The following is a 14,299-nucleotide window of genomic DNA, read 5'->3' on the forward strand; positions in this document are numbered from 1 at the left end:
TGGGACCCACGTGCAGGACGTAGCAGTGGGAAACACATGGGCTTCAAACTAATGTACCCACTGTCTGACCTGAGCAAGGGCCCTAACTCCCCTGAACTTCGGTTTTCACCTGTGAAATGGGTCCCCAGGACAGCAGTCTGTTTCCCCCTCTCTTGTACGACGCCCAGCTCTCAGAAAGGTCAGACGTTTGGTCCATCAGCAATGACCCTTCCTACTAAGAGGACGAGAGGGCCTCCTCCGCTCTGCACACTGAATGCAGCCCGTGAGCCGCCGTTTGGGAGCTGCAGCCCATCGTAAACGTCCAGTAAACAATCAGCAGCATGTCACCTGCACCCTGAACTCCACGGCGACGTCCCATTTCAGGAGAGCTTTCTCCAGGTTCCCTTGAAGCCCCATCTGGGTACAGCCGCGATGACCAGGTTCACACTGGCCTGTGCCCCGCCCACTGCTTCGGTCCTCAAGGACACCCCGAGATCTCCTGCCAGACTGCTTGCTGGCTCGGCGCCCTGCCTGCCCCTTATTGTAGGCACCTTACCAAGAGGGTGAAAGGAAACAAGATGAGCTTAGAACTTGTTCCTGGCAAATCCACGCTGGCCCGCTACCCCCTGGCACTCCAGCCAGGGCACTGCTGGCCGGTGGGCATGTTTTCACACTCTGCCTGCTTCTCCAAAGAGGCCGATGCCGTGAAATCCAACAGCTGGAGGCTCCAGGTCAGCAACGACGTCAGACGTGTGAACTGCTAGGAAACTGGCCGTCACTGGCTGACCGGTTCTCAAGTTAGTGAGAGCAAAGGGCCTTCGCCTACACATCGCTATTACAAAATGTGTTAACTACTCCTTTTCTCCAAATCCCACCCCACCCCACCCCACCCCACCGCCTTATTGCACAAAATGAGGTTAAGCTTAGGGGGCAGTGAAAGCCTCGAAAGGTTAAGGTCCACAAGGCCCCCAGCGGTGGTGATAACACCTGCACAACAGGAACAGCTATTAAGCGTCACAACCTAGCAGTCATGTGACATGTGTCAAGTCATTTAACCCTCGTAAGCTGTACTGTTACTATGGACACTATAAAACAAGCAACCTGCAGCTCGTGGACGGGAGGTCATTTGGCCAAAGCCTCCCAGCTGGTGGTGGCGGAAAAGGATTTCAGTTGAGGTCTATCCTACTCTTGCCGACTCCCCAGGCCACACTGGCAACCAGAGGGGAACGAAACAACCTGCAGCTGCCACCTCCCTCCCTTCTCTCTCCAAGCCCAGCTCCTGTGCCACCTGACCACTACCCCCATCCCAGGACACTGCCACCACCTCGGCTTTGCTCCCAGCTGCAGCACCTTCTCACACGTCCCCTCCTCCCCACACTTTCCCAGCAACCTCAGCTAACAAGGGCTGCCCCTGGCCCTGCTGTTTCCACCACCGACACGCGCGGCTCTGACATGCGCTCCACTGTTCACAGGCACACGTGTCCACCATGGGCCCAGACAGGCCACAGCGGAGAGCAGACCTGTTATTCCCCTGCTCTCCCGCCACGCTCAGGGTGTGACGTGTCCTCCCTTCACAGCCCCCACTCCTGCGATGATGAACGTGGCGGCTGATGGACGGGGGCATGTCCCGCGGCCAGACCGTCTTCATTACAAGTGTCCTTCTTCAAGGGCAAGGCAGGTGTTTATTAAGCATCTCCCGTGTGCCAAGTGCTGTGCCGGACACTCCACATACACTTGATCTCCTTCAATTCTTCTAACAACCGAAGGATGAGAGGATCCATCACCCCCGCTGTGAGGAGGACCAGCCCCTGCTGGACCTGGGTTCAAACCCAGCTCTGCTCAGGGATGCAGGCAGCCTGCTCTCCACCGCTCCAGCATCAGAGGGAGAAACGAAGGCAATCCTCACCCACCTACTGAGTGTGCAATGCACTTCCGTGTGTGACCTCTATTCCCCTCTGAAAGATGGGCTTTCCCCTTCCCCAGAAGGTAGACGTTACGTGGTCCCTTTTGTGACGAAAGTCCTTCAGGAGTAGAATACATCTTTGACACAGGAAAGAAGTTAAGAGTGTATGTGCCCCATTCCTGGTCATTCTAAACTGAACCCACCCAGTCACAGCCCAACCAGCTCGTAACACACACATTCACCCCCCACCCCGCGCCCTGGGCCCTCCCAGAACGGGCCTCTTCCTGGCTTGCCCTCTGGCTCGCCACACCTGTCGTCTGATGTGGGCAGCACAGCCTGCTTTGGACTTCGCCTGCTCCCTGGATCTAAGTGCCTCTGACCAGGACGGAGCCTCCCTACACACGCCACCAGGAACTACCCCCAGCCTGCCACCCCCCGCTGCTCAGCCTCACTGCAACACAGGTTAGGACGGAGGGAACAACCCTCAAGTCACATACACCTCACACAAGCTCACCATTTGGCACGTTTCATCCTTTCCTGGCCCTCAAGCCACAATGAATTCAGGATCTCAGCAGGAGATACAGTATCTTTTTTTTCTTTTTTTTGAAATACCATAATCTTAACTACCTATTTCTTAGCCTGACGTGTAATTCCAAGTCAACAGAAAGGGGTCACTGGCACAGCAAATCCGACTTTCCCTGCCAACTCCAGTCTAGGTCAGAGCTGACCACGTCTGGTTTGCTAGTGTCTGGAGTTGTAACTACACGACACACCCCGACGCGACTCTGAACAGCAGCTTTCCTGCTGAATAGAAAACTCACTCAAACCACAGGGCTCTCAGATCTGGGCCAAATCAGTTCTTTCTCCAGGAAAGGACTCTGAAGCCCAAACAGAGACGTCAGCGCCACCCTGACAGTCAGTGAAGGCTGCCGCAAGCTGGAGCTCTTTCTTCGCAGTTTTCCTGTTGCTGCAACTCCTGTTAGTTGAAAGCAACAAATCTCTTCTTTAAGCGACAGGTGGCATGGATCACTACAAAAACCGAGAAAAAAATCCACATGGATGGAAGAGGAGGGATGCAATCAAATACCAAAACCTTTAGCATCTGGTTCCAACGACAAGGGGGATACATAAACACAGCAGCAACCACATGAATGATAAATAATTGCAAAAACAAGAAACCATGCACCAAAATTTACTCCTAGTGACATAAACAGCACTGAATTTCTGACACATGTTGGTTTGCCAACAAGAAAGACCATCTTGTCAGAAAAGGCGGGGGCAAAGGCTGCTGCGGGGGCTGGAGGAGGAAATACTGCTGAGCCTGAAGACGGGTTCAAGCCATCAGACACTAACCCAGGCCAAGAGTCGACTGCTCAGAGCCCTGGGTCACTCACCTGTAAAATGGGAATCGCAAATGAGAACAGAAAAACCATTGCAACTGAAGCGCTAGGAATATGATTTTTCTTTTGGCTTACCTGCTTTTCCCAAATCTTTCTACAAACATCACTTACTGAGGCATCTTCCTATTTTTTTAATGCCAAAATACATTCAAATATAATGAAAATCAAGACACTGCTCACAAGTAAGAATCCCCCACATGAGCCATTTCTTTTGGAGGTGAGAGCTGACCAAAGCTTTGCTCTGCTGGCAGGTGCTTTTCTTTTAACTGGCTAACTAACTACCCCCTTCTTCACACTGCCAGCAGGGAAAAGTCGTTCACGCATTCAATTAGGTCCTAATTCTTGGCTTATTTCTATTTTAATTTCCCTAGTCTTGCCTATCTATTCTAATTTATATTTCTTATCCTGATGTTATTTGTATTTCACTCATTTTCTCAGTACTTATTATAAATTTGTCATCTACAAATCCTTTGAAGAACGAGGCCAGGTACACGTACACGTACACACACACACCTGATGACTTAAAAGGACGGCCACTGCCCACGCACTTCCCATTTTGTCCCTGCATTTCGGAGTTCTTGTGGTAAGACATTAAATAATAGAACTACAACCTTTAAACTAGAAATTTTTTTTTGAATGCAAAATTGCAACATCTCCCTATAATAACATAAAAATAACACCATAATTTCAAAGTCCTAGAAGTCTCATAACACAAGTCAGTTTTATTAAATGCTCAATTCTCAAAATTACATTTTATATTAAAAAACACTCAAAAAAAAAAAAAATCTCCAACCCCAACTCACCGTTCTTGACCCTCCCCTCCAGATAAGGTGCTGTCCAAGCAGAAGCCAGCCCCCCGAAGTCCACCCTAAAAGCAAGATGGCAGGAGGCCCCCAGACGTAGTATGCTGGCGTCCGCACCCAAACAGCTAAGCCCTCATGCAGGGGGAAAGGATGGGACAGCCAACACAACAGGAAGGCAACGGGAACACGCCACCCAACAGAACACTTTACATTTTATACCAAGTGGAAGTCCAAATACTCTGGGTGCCCCCCATTCCAGGAGAGCAGACCAAATGCACACACGGGCAGGCCAGGGCCTTCTCCCTGTGCCAGCCCCCATCAGGAATCATTAGGAAGCCCAAACAGTTTCACAGTGCCCGCCTCCCGACTGCTGTCGTATTTGCCATCTTTGTCATCACAGGCAAATGCCAGCAGAGGCCTTTTGGGGTGCCAAGCCACAGTGAAGGTCGGGGACTCACACTGCACCTCCCATAGCTTGTCTCCTATAAAAATCAATGTAGAGAAACCAATCAATACATTAGTAAGAGACCACACTCGTTCTCAGTTGTAGTAACTCATTTAATCCACGTAACAGCCCCAAGACATAGATACAATCATTACCCCATTTCTACAGAGAACACTGAGGCGCAGAGGGGTCACGAGCCAGTAGGTGGCAGAGCAGGAACTGAAGGCGGGCGGATTAACTTAAGAGCCTGTGCTCTGAACCCGATTCTGTACTCCCTGGAGAAACACTCAACAGCGGCTGGTGTCTGTTGAGCACCCGTATGAATCAGACAGATCCTTATTTCCATAAAGAATAATGACAATGCAGCAAGACAGATAATGATTTTAAACCCCCTTTTATAAAGAAACAGGTGACTTAACAAGTCAGTCACACCGCAAGGAAGCAAGACAGTCAACAGACAAAGTCAGTCTCTTGCCAAAGCTACAGATCCATCCACTAAACCTCAATGCCTTGTAATAGAGTCATACACGCTCTTTTCCCCCAATTTCATTCCTCCCACTTGTTGAAATTAAACATGATTTTCAAAAGCTGTTATTCCTTTAGTCTCGCTTAACTTTTTTTCCATCTTAGAGTAAAGATTAATGTAGTAAAAGCATGTAGCGTGTTGCCAATTTAAAAATGCAGCATACACTCAATACACTTCAAATTAGCCAACTGTGGTATGTACATTATATTACAATAAAGCTGTTTTATATGTATTATTATACATGTGTGCATATGTGCGTGTGTGTGTGTGTGTGTGTTGAAATGCAGGCAAAAGATACGAATATACCACAATGCTAAAAAGAGGTTGTAGATAGTGGGACCACAGATGACACTTTTTTCTTCCTTCTACTTTCTATATTTTAAATTTTCTATATTTTAAATTTAAAATATTTATATTTTAAATTTAAAATATTTATATTTTAAATATTTTTTTTAATTTTTATAGTGAAAGAATTAAAAGTTAATAAAATGCAAACTATTTTCCTACATCACTTTCCTTCAGATTTGCCCGTCTTTCCTAACTCTTTGCTCCCTCATTACTGACTATGACTGTCATATTAAGAAAATAAATTCATTTATGCTAATGCTGGTGAATTAGTAATGTGCAAAGATGAAAACACATGAAAAGAAAAGTCCCGATGGCCAGAGATGAAAGACAGAAGATTAAGGTAGGGAGAGTTTTAGTTACCTGTCTCTACTTCAGCAATGTCAATAAAATGATCTTCTGACGCTGATGCCAGCATTTTCCCATCATGGCTAAAACTGAGGGTCCTCACAGGCCAATCCAGCCTGTAACACAGATTAGACATTAGAGTAACCCAGGAAGAGGGCACAATTCACCCAAAATGAAATAACATTAATCTTTCCAACAAGGAAGGTGCTGGCAGTTATTTACCTGGAAAAGCACCGAACACACACTAATTCATCCACATCCCAGAGGCTGACCAAAGCATCTGCACTTCCTGTGGCAAAGTACTTCCCCATGGGGTCAAACTTGATACAGATGCAGTTAGAAGGGTGGGCATTGATGGACTGCACCGGCTTCAGCTCTGGGTAGCTGAAAAACAAGACAGACAGCAATGAAACTGTGGGACGAGGACTGCGCTGCTAAGATGATAATAGGAGACACGAAGAAGAAAACTGAAATAAAACAGAATATCGAAGACTATCATTCAAGAAAACTTTCCCGAAATAGAGATTTCAAACAACTTATCGAAACAGCACACAGCACACCACACACCTGAGAACATGAACCCAGACGTGAAGACACATAGTAAAATTACTAGATTTAAAGAAAAAGAAAATTCGATTATTACTTTTTGACAGTAACACTTCATGCCAAAAGAAAATGGAATAACATTTAAGATACACGAGAAAACATAAACTGAGGCTTTTTACGTCTAGCGAAACTAATTATTAATTACGAAGAGCTCAAATAGTAAGTGCAATATAATAAAGCATTTATAACTTTTATAAGTATATAAGTTATAGTAAGTATGAACTCAGGGAATATTGTTCCCATGAACCAACCCTTCCAGAGGAATCTAAAGAATGAGCTTTGACAAGAAAATGACTAGAGACTTATCAGCATAGGGCCAGTAGTGAGCATTACACAGTTTCTTGTAGAAACTGTATATGGTTAAAAGGAAAAATATAATATGACATGGCTGTATAGTCTGACAATATATAGTATTAACTATTTTTTTAAATGGAGGAAGAATGAGGAAAGCATATACAAAAACCGTAATTTGCTGTTTTAATTTAAGTAATAACACTGGTGGTGGTGATTATTCCGAGATAAGTATATGTGTAACATGGGATGAGTAACCACAGGATATCCTAATGTCACTGCATCTCTGAGATCCACAATACTCGGTTTGGAAGGAAAGAGATGTATTTGTAAAATTAAGAGGTTTAGTAAAATTTCTGTAGTCCTGAATTTTAATTGGAAGTTATCAGTATAAATTCACAAGGTATTTTACCTTTAAAAATACATAGATATATTTCGCAGCTCTGTCCCCTGGAAAGGTCTATAAACAATGACCAACCCATCAATATGGGCATTCCTAGCACTATTCTTATTTCGTAAAAAACGTCCAGGGATTTACAGAGAATTTTCTGATCAAAGGCCTGGGGCAGGAAATGTACAAGATGAAGCTGAACCATGTTGTCATACCAGACAGCAAGAAACTAAAGACCACTAGGATTAGACCAAAAAAAAAAAAAAAGACTCAGGAATCAATTTGAAGAGGTTCCCATTGGCCAGTGATGGAATAATTTGAGTTTCAATGAGGATAATAATTATAATAGATCGAAAGACATCTATCACGCTTAAATACACGCGTCCATAATGATGCTTCTTAGCTGGTCACCTTGGAAGGTGATAGGAAACTCATTCATTATCTGATGACAAAGGGAAAGAATCAAGGATTTATCCTGTCTTTCCGAAACAAACTATATTCCTGGGTAACCAAACAGCAGACGAGAGGAAGTGTCTCTTACATTCTGACAAATAAATAAGCACATGAAATCAGCAAAATCCAGAGTGGAAGAATCTCTACAGGTTAATGGCTTGTTTTTTTTCAACAGGTACGTTGTAAGGAAAAGAAAGAGATGGAGGGGGACCCTGAAAGACATATAAAAATTGTTTTAACGGGCAGAAGTAGAGTATCTAGAGATGCACACTTGGTAGCTAAAACGATAAAAATCAAAATAGTACCTACTTTTGAGGGGCAGGAGTTATGATTAGGATAAAGCCTATGGACTGACTTCTGGGGTCGCCAGCCAAGTACTATTTCTTAACGGGGTGGGGTTACACAGGTGCTATGCATATAACTGTTTATTAAGCTATACATTTGTTTTATGTGGCTTTCTGTATCTGTGTTTTACTTTCTAATAAAAAAGCTTTAAAAGGAAGTTATAGAATCCCCACTGCCTAGAGAATAAAACTCAAGTTGCTAAGCACAGAATTCCAAGCCTTTCATCAGCTGGTCCCAAATTATATTTCAACTCTATCGTCCCATTTTCAGGCCCTCTCTTCAGATACCTTAATTGCCACCACTACCAGCAACCCTGATCTACAAACTACTCTCCAAATAAATCTTGCTCATGGACAACCTATTTTGTCAATTGTGCAGTTCTCTTTTTCTAATTCTTAAAATTCTACTTATCTTTCAAGGTCAATCTCGGAACCTGCACCTTTCAACCCCCAACGTCCAGTCAATGAGTTTCTTTCGCTGGGATTCCACAGCAAACTCCCAGCCTCTCTAACGTAAAACCTATTTCACTCTGCCTTGCATTGCACACCCAGGATAGTAGAAAGAATAGAACCTGAAAGACCTGAATTTCAGTTCCACAATTTCATTCCTTTAGAGAGCAAATATTTAACGAAATCCCTACTATGTGAAGCAGGTATTAGCCTAGGCAGTAAGAATTCAACAGTAAACAAGTTAAACACATGGGACTCAAGTCCAATGGAAGATATAGACGGGTAAACATGCTATTACAATACAAAATGAGAAATGCTCCCAAAAGGAAGCACAAAAGCCTCTAACCTTGGCGGAGAGAGGGTGTTGAAGATGGCTTCCCTGGAGGGAACACAATATTTAGGCTGAGATTTTAAGCGTACAAATCAGCCATCATTCAAGACGCATCCAGTGCTAGTGCTCACCAGGTGACTAGTGACTTCACTTCTCTGAATCCCAGACCCTCATCTAGCCAATGGAAAGCACACCATCAACCCCTGAGAATTTCTGTGAGGACCCAGCAAAATACAAGGTGCCTGACTCAAAGGCGCTCAACAGAGGTCAGGATCCTTTGTTACCATGTGTCCTTTAAGCTCCTTCAGGACAGATTCACATCCAGTTCACTGTGTATCCACCAGAACACCCAGCTGTTAAAGATATGAGTCCCCTGAGCTAGGACCCCCTCACCTGAGGATGTTGATACAACCGTTGCCATTTGTCAGGAAAAACATGTTATTGTCATTGTTCCAGGAGATTTCATTGACCTCGAACTTGAACTGTTCCTCCGCTTTGGAACGGTGTGTCTTGGCATCAATAAAGGTCACCACGTCATCCTTGTTGCCCACGGCAATGGTCTGCCCGTCGGGACTCCAGCAGATATTAATGTTCTCCCCTAGGAAACCAGGTAAATCAGTAAAATGACCTGTTTGCCCCTAATCCTCCAGAAGTTTATTTTGTTATCCTCGAAGGAAGACCAGAGAGATCGCCAGAGCTCCTTCGTTAAGGTCGTAGTGCATGGAAAGCCACCACCACCTAAGGATCGACCATGAGCACAGCATATTCAGCTAAATTTCCCCATGTGGGCCTCACAATACTCTACTATCACTTTACTATCCCCTGTTTACAGGGGAAGAAATGGACGGTAAGAAAAATGAGCCAAACTGTCAAAGCTATGAAGTAATAGAGCCAAGATCTAAACGTAAATTTATTCTCTTAACACTAGCATTTCCCAAACTCCAGTCGTTCACATGCCACTTTCACAAATTTTGTCCTATCCATGTAACAACTATGTTTTTCTTTATTGAAAAGTTTTTTAAAAATTGGCTCAGAAAATTTAGCTTTCATTAGCAATAAATTCTATGAGCTGGTTCTTTTTCTCTAACAGACATTAAAACATACACAAAACCATTTTTTAATGTTCATCCACATACCACCTAAATCACGCATGTATCACCCACTGTATACGTGGGGAAACCACTGCTTCATTCCACCTACAGGTACAAGTCTTGTCAACAAAGTCCAGTGGCCCACACTGAACACACCCAGTAAAAATGTCATCAACTTATCTGATTCTAAGATGTATATTTTTTTCACATTTTATTATCTATAAATGCATCTTAAAATGCATCAAATGCATCTCAGAATTTTTGACATACATGGTTATTTGGAAGCTTTATTTTCATTCCTAATTGCACTTATAAATACTGGTGCATCTTATAATCAATGACATCTTAGTCAATAAAATATAATAAATGACCTCAAGGTTTCCAGGACAATATCTGATGAAGAACAACATATAAATAACCTGCACAACTTTCAGGTCATTTTCCCCCAGACCACCAGGACCATCCAAGCTTCAGCCATTCTAGCTGACCAGCAGTTTTCCAAACTCTCCACGCCTCTGCACACCTTCTTCCCTCCTTAGAGGTGCCCCATCCTCCCACCATACCTCCACCACCAAATTCCTATGTCTATGAGTTTGCTCAAATTCTGTGAGGCCTTCCCTGTCTCCCCCAACAGACTTAAGCATCTCCATTCTGGGTATTCACCTTGTAGACATCTCCATTATAAAATGAGCCATGTCATATTATGTTAGTTGCTTTTTTTTATTTTTATGCATATGTCTCTCCCAGCATTGAACTGTTGTGTCTTTTCAGCTCAGGATGTCCCATAAGTAGCACAAGGCCAGGCACAGAAAAGTTATTTGGAAAATGTCTGTTGAATAAATATAAGTCGCTTATCTTCCTATTGCCCTCTCTCTGGAGTCACCTTTTGTGTTCACAGTAGCAATGCATTTGGTGGTCCTCACATCCCAGATGCGAATGGTTTTGTCTCCAGATGCAGTGACGAAGAGGTCAGGATTACTTGGATGCCAACAAAGCTGGTCCACACTATCCCCGTGTCCCCGATAATTGTTTTCTTTAACCTGAAAGAACAGAGTCCGGATGTCACTTCACATATATCTACCTGCCTCCACGTGAAACTTCTTAACTTTATTCAAACCAAGGTCTCTGGAGACCAACAAAACTTCGGAGCATTTTGAAAACCCCAGTCCTGCCAAGCCTCCTCCCCAAAACTCTTCCCAATGTCCTCCTCCCTCCCCACCTCTCAATGCACTGAGGCTACGTCCCACACCCGCGCCTTCCTCTTTGGCCCTCCCGCCTTTCTCCTTCCTTCTGGTTTTCCACCTTTACTCCGCTACCGAGGCTCATCCCCACCCGAGGCCCCATCACAGTCCAAGGGGCCCTCCTCCCCCGACAGCGCCCCCATCAGGTCACGGCCCCTCGCCACCCCCACACCCCACCTCGCCCCGGCCGCATCCATCCTCCTCCCCACCAGCGGGACCCCTCTCCTCACCTTCGCCCCCTCATCTTCACACCTTCCTACCGCACTCCTGACACAGCCCCCCTTTCCCCTTACCAGCCCGGCCCCCCCCCCACCGCAGCCTGCTCCTCCCGACACCCCCACATTCCTCCCCGCCACACTCCTCGCCCCTCCGCCCCCCTCACCGCGGCACCAGCGCCCCCTCCCTGGCCTGGGCCAGGCCCTGAAAGCTCACCAACCGGTCCTTCTCCAGCAAGAAGACGCTGGCCGTCTTGTCGAAGGACCCCGAGGCCAGGCGGCGCCCGTCGCAGCTCCAGGCCACCGAGTGCACCTTGGCGCTGTGCGCCGGGAACTCGCGCGTCTTGCTGTGGCCCCGAAACAGCTCCTGCATCCCGAGCACGTAGCGCGTCGGGCTGCTGCTCACGGAGCACCAGGGGGCCAAGGAGCCGGGACCGCTCTGGCCCAGCGCCGAGGGCCCCATGGCCGCCGCAGGCACCGCCATGCCGAGCTCCCCGGCGCCCGCGCGGGCGCCACCACCCCGGCGCAGTCAGTCTTGCCGCCGCCGCCGCCGCCGCCGCACGCATGCGCTCGGAAGCGTTGCCGCCCTTCTGCGCAGCCGCACGATGGCCCAGCTGGAAAGGGGAAACCAATCCCGGCATGCAGCGCGCTGCGTCCTTTGCTTTTTCAAACAGTAGTGATTCGGCTTCAAATTTGCTTCATAGCTAACCTTTACCTATTGCTTGGTAGGTATGTTTGTATCCCTGTGTGATCGAAGACGGAAACAAACGCTATCCTTCTACACCTCGGTTCCCCGTCAGCAGAATACTTTTTTCTAGGGTTGCTGCCCGAGCACAACGCCCTTGACTTCTTGCTGGAGAAGGGCCAGCTGGTGAGCTCGTCCCAAGTAAAAGGCTGGGGGGTGGGGGGACCAGGGTGTGAGAAGGGGTCGGGAGGTTTTTTAAATAAGCAAGTTCTTTGCTTTTAAAAGATACTATAGGTACGTGATTATATATGCAAAAAATATAAAAGATACAGAGTAAAAAGGTAAATGCCCTTATTCACATCCCTACCTTAAACCACAGGTCCAGCAGCGTCCAGCTGAAGAAACCAATGGAGGCTGTCAGCTACAGCCAAGACCCTAGAGAAGGGCTGTGGGCTGGGGGAGACTTTGGGTGATGAGGAGGAGGCTGGAAATTTGTTTAAAAGCAAATCTTTTGTGAATTTGCAATTATCTCAAAATAAAAAGTTTAAAAAAAAAATTTAAGGATGCATACACTTGGGAACAAGTGTAAAACGCACAAAAAAGAATAGAGTGAAAAGTAAGTTTCCCTCCCTCGTGTGTCCCCAAATTCCCTTTCAGAAAAATATTGTCAAATTATTTTGTGGACTTCCAGAGATAGTGTAAGTGTAAATAAGCACCTTGGGGGAGGGATACCAGTGTGTTCATATCCTCCCCCCCAAAAAAAAAATGGTTCGGTAGCATTCCTTACATATCTTGTTTTCTATGATAAATACATGTAAGACATTATTTCTTCTCAGCATATGCAGATGTCTCATTCTTCATGGATGGAGTCTTTAATGATATGGATGGATAATCATTTATACAACTGGTATTATTCATCTGGTCCCCTTCAGGGACATTTGGTGCCCATGCATTTGCTTGTGGAACAATACTGCAGTGACTCTATACAAACTTTATCGTGCACATACACACTTTTTTATTTGAACATTTCCAAACCACCTGTGAAGAGGTTCTAACAATCTGCATTTCCACCAGAAGCATAGGGGAGCGTCATGAGGTCCTAAATACTAAATGAGTCTACATATAAAGCCCGTGCATCGCTCCCAGAAGGGCCTGAGGAAATGAGCCCCTTTTCTTTTCCCAATTCTCTTCCCTCCCGCACGACACCCAGAAATTCTTAGAGACTTCAAAGCCTTTAGGACTCCACAGAATACCAATGAAGTCACTAAATTCTTGGGTAGGAGACTGGTGTCTAGTTTTCCCTCCCATTATAGTCCATTTTTATAGTCCCACCTACCACCTTGCAGGAGTTGATTTTTGCTGCAACTCTGAAGGATGTTTTTACATATGGGAGTCTTAGGACCTTTAGGATCACTCACAGCAGAATCAGGTCATAAATAATGTCAGAAATAACAGGATGTGTGAGGGAACTTTCAGGGGGTGAGGGAGACATCCTACAGTGAAGGAAGAGTAGGTAAGGAAGGAGGGGGATTTGATGTGTAAGTCCTTTGATGGTGGGAGACTTTGGGGAAGTTATTGGTGCTAAAGAAATCACTCCTGGCAGAGCCTCAACATATAGGTGTGTGTAAGTCAGGATTCAACCAGAAAAGCAAACTAGTAGGTGACATGTACTGTGGTTGTCCCCATTTCCAGAAGACTAGACACTAACATACCAACCCCCACCCATTTGCCCCCCCCCCCCCAGCAGCAAAGCACTTTCCTGAAATTCCTGGCAATGAGATGCCATAAACCAATCCAGCACTCACATGTGGGCTAATGAGGAAACTTCAAAAATTAAGTGAAAACACCCAACCCAAGAATAGCAAAATATTTGAGTAAAATTCTGACATCAGAAATGAGAAACCCCACACATCACAAAAAAGAGAAGTAACACCTAAGGAAATAGAACAGGGCAAACAGAATGTGACTTGACTCTTCTCTCCTCTGAGGGTGAAGAAACTGGCTGAGAATGTCTTACACCTGAGCCACAGCTCTGACATTCACAAACCAAGAATTTGCTTCTTTTGTATTCTGGTTGCATTTCGACAATCTCCTCTAAGGCAAAGAGTGACTCACAGTCTAGTCATCTGAATTGAGAAAGGGTTACACAGTGAATAAAAACACATGGGTTTAAAGATCAAAATATTTTCCCAGCACACCAAACAAAAGACTGTGTTATGTATGTTACAATATTAATGTAACAAACAGTAGAATTCAAGATGAAAAGCACTAAAATGGACAAATAGTGATACTTCATATCAATAAAAGAACGATTAAGAGGTACTGAATTTTTGTCTCATATCAGAGCTTCTAAATATATAAAACAAAATCTAATATAAATATCAGACTTCTGAGTTAAGACAATGAATTTTCTCCTCTAATACCTAATGAGATGAGCAATAAATGTTACACA

At 45.2% G+C, this 14,299-nt stretch overlaps 1 protein-coding gene across 1 annotated transcript; it reads right to left on the bottom strand.

Annotated features, from left to right (window-relative positions):
* Nucleotides 1–3,984: 3,984 nt before the first annotated feature.
* Nucleotides 3,985–11,734, bottom strand: THOC3 (THO complex subunit 3). The gene is made up of 6 exons (XM_019716216.2): nt 11,380–11,734; nt 10,590–10,746; nt 9,009–9,213; nt 5,972–6,133; nt 5,765–5,865; nt 3,985–4,567 (listed from the first exon to the last, which is right to left on the bottom strand). Exons 1-6 carry the CDS (start codon nt 11,644–11,646, stop codon nt 4,404–4,406), a joined length of 1,056 nt encoding a protein of 351 aa, XP_019571775.1. The 5' UTR covers nt 11,647–11,734; the 3' UTR covers nt 3,985–4,403.
* Nucleotides 11,735–14,299: the final 2,565 nt, after the last annotated feature.

The sequence above is a fragment of the Rhinolophus sinicus genome, linkage group LG10 (genome assembly GCF_036562045.2).
Source record: "Rhinolophus sinicus isolate RSC01 linkage group LG10, ASM3656204v1, whole genome shotgun sequence".
In the NCBI taxonomy this organism is placed as follows: Eukaryota; Metazoa; Chordata; class Mammalia; order Chiroptera; family Rhinolophidae; genus Rhinolophus; species Rhinolophus sinicus.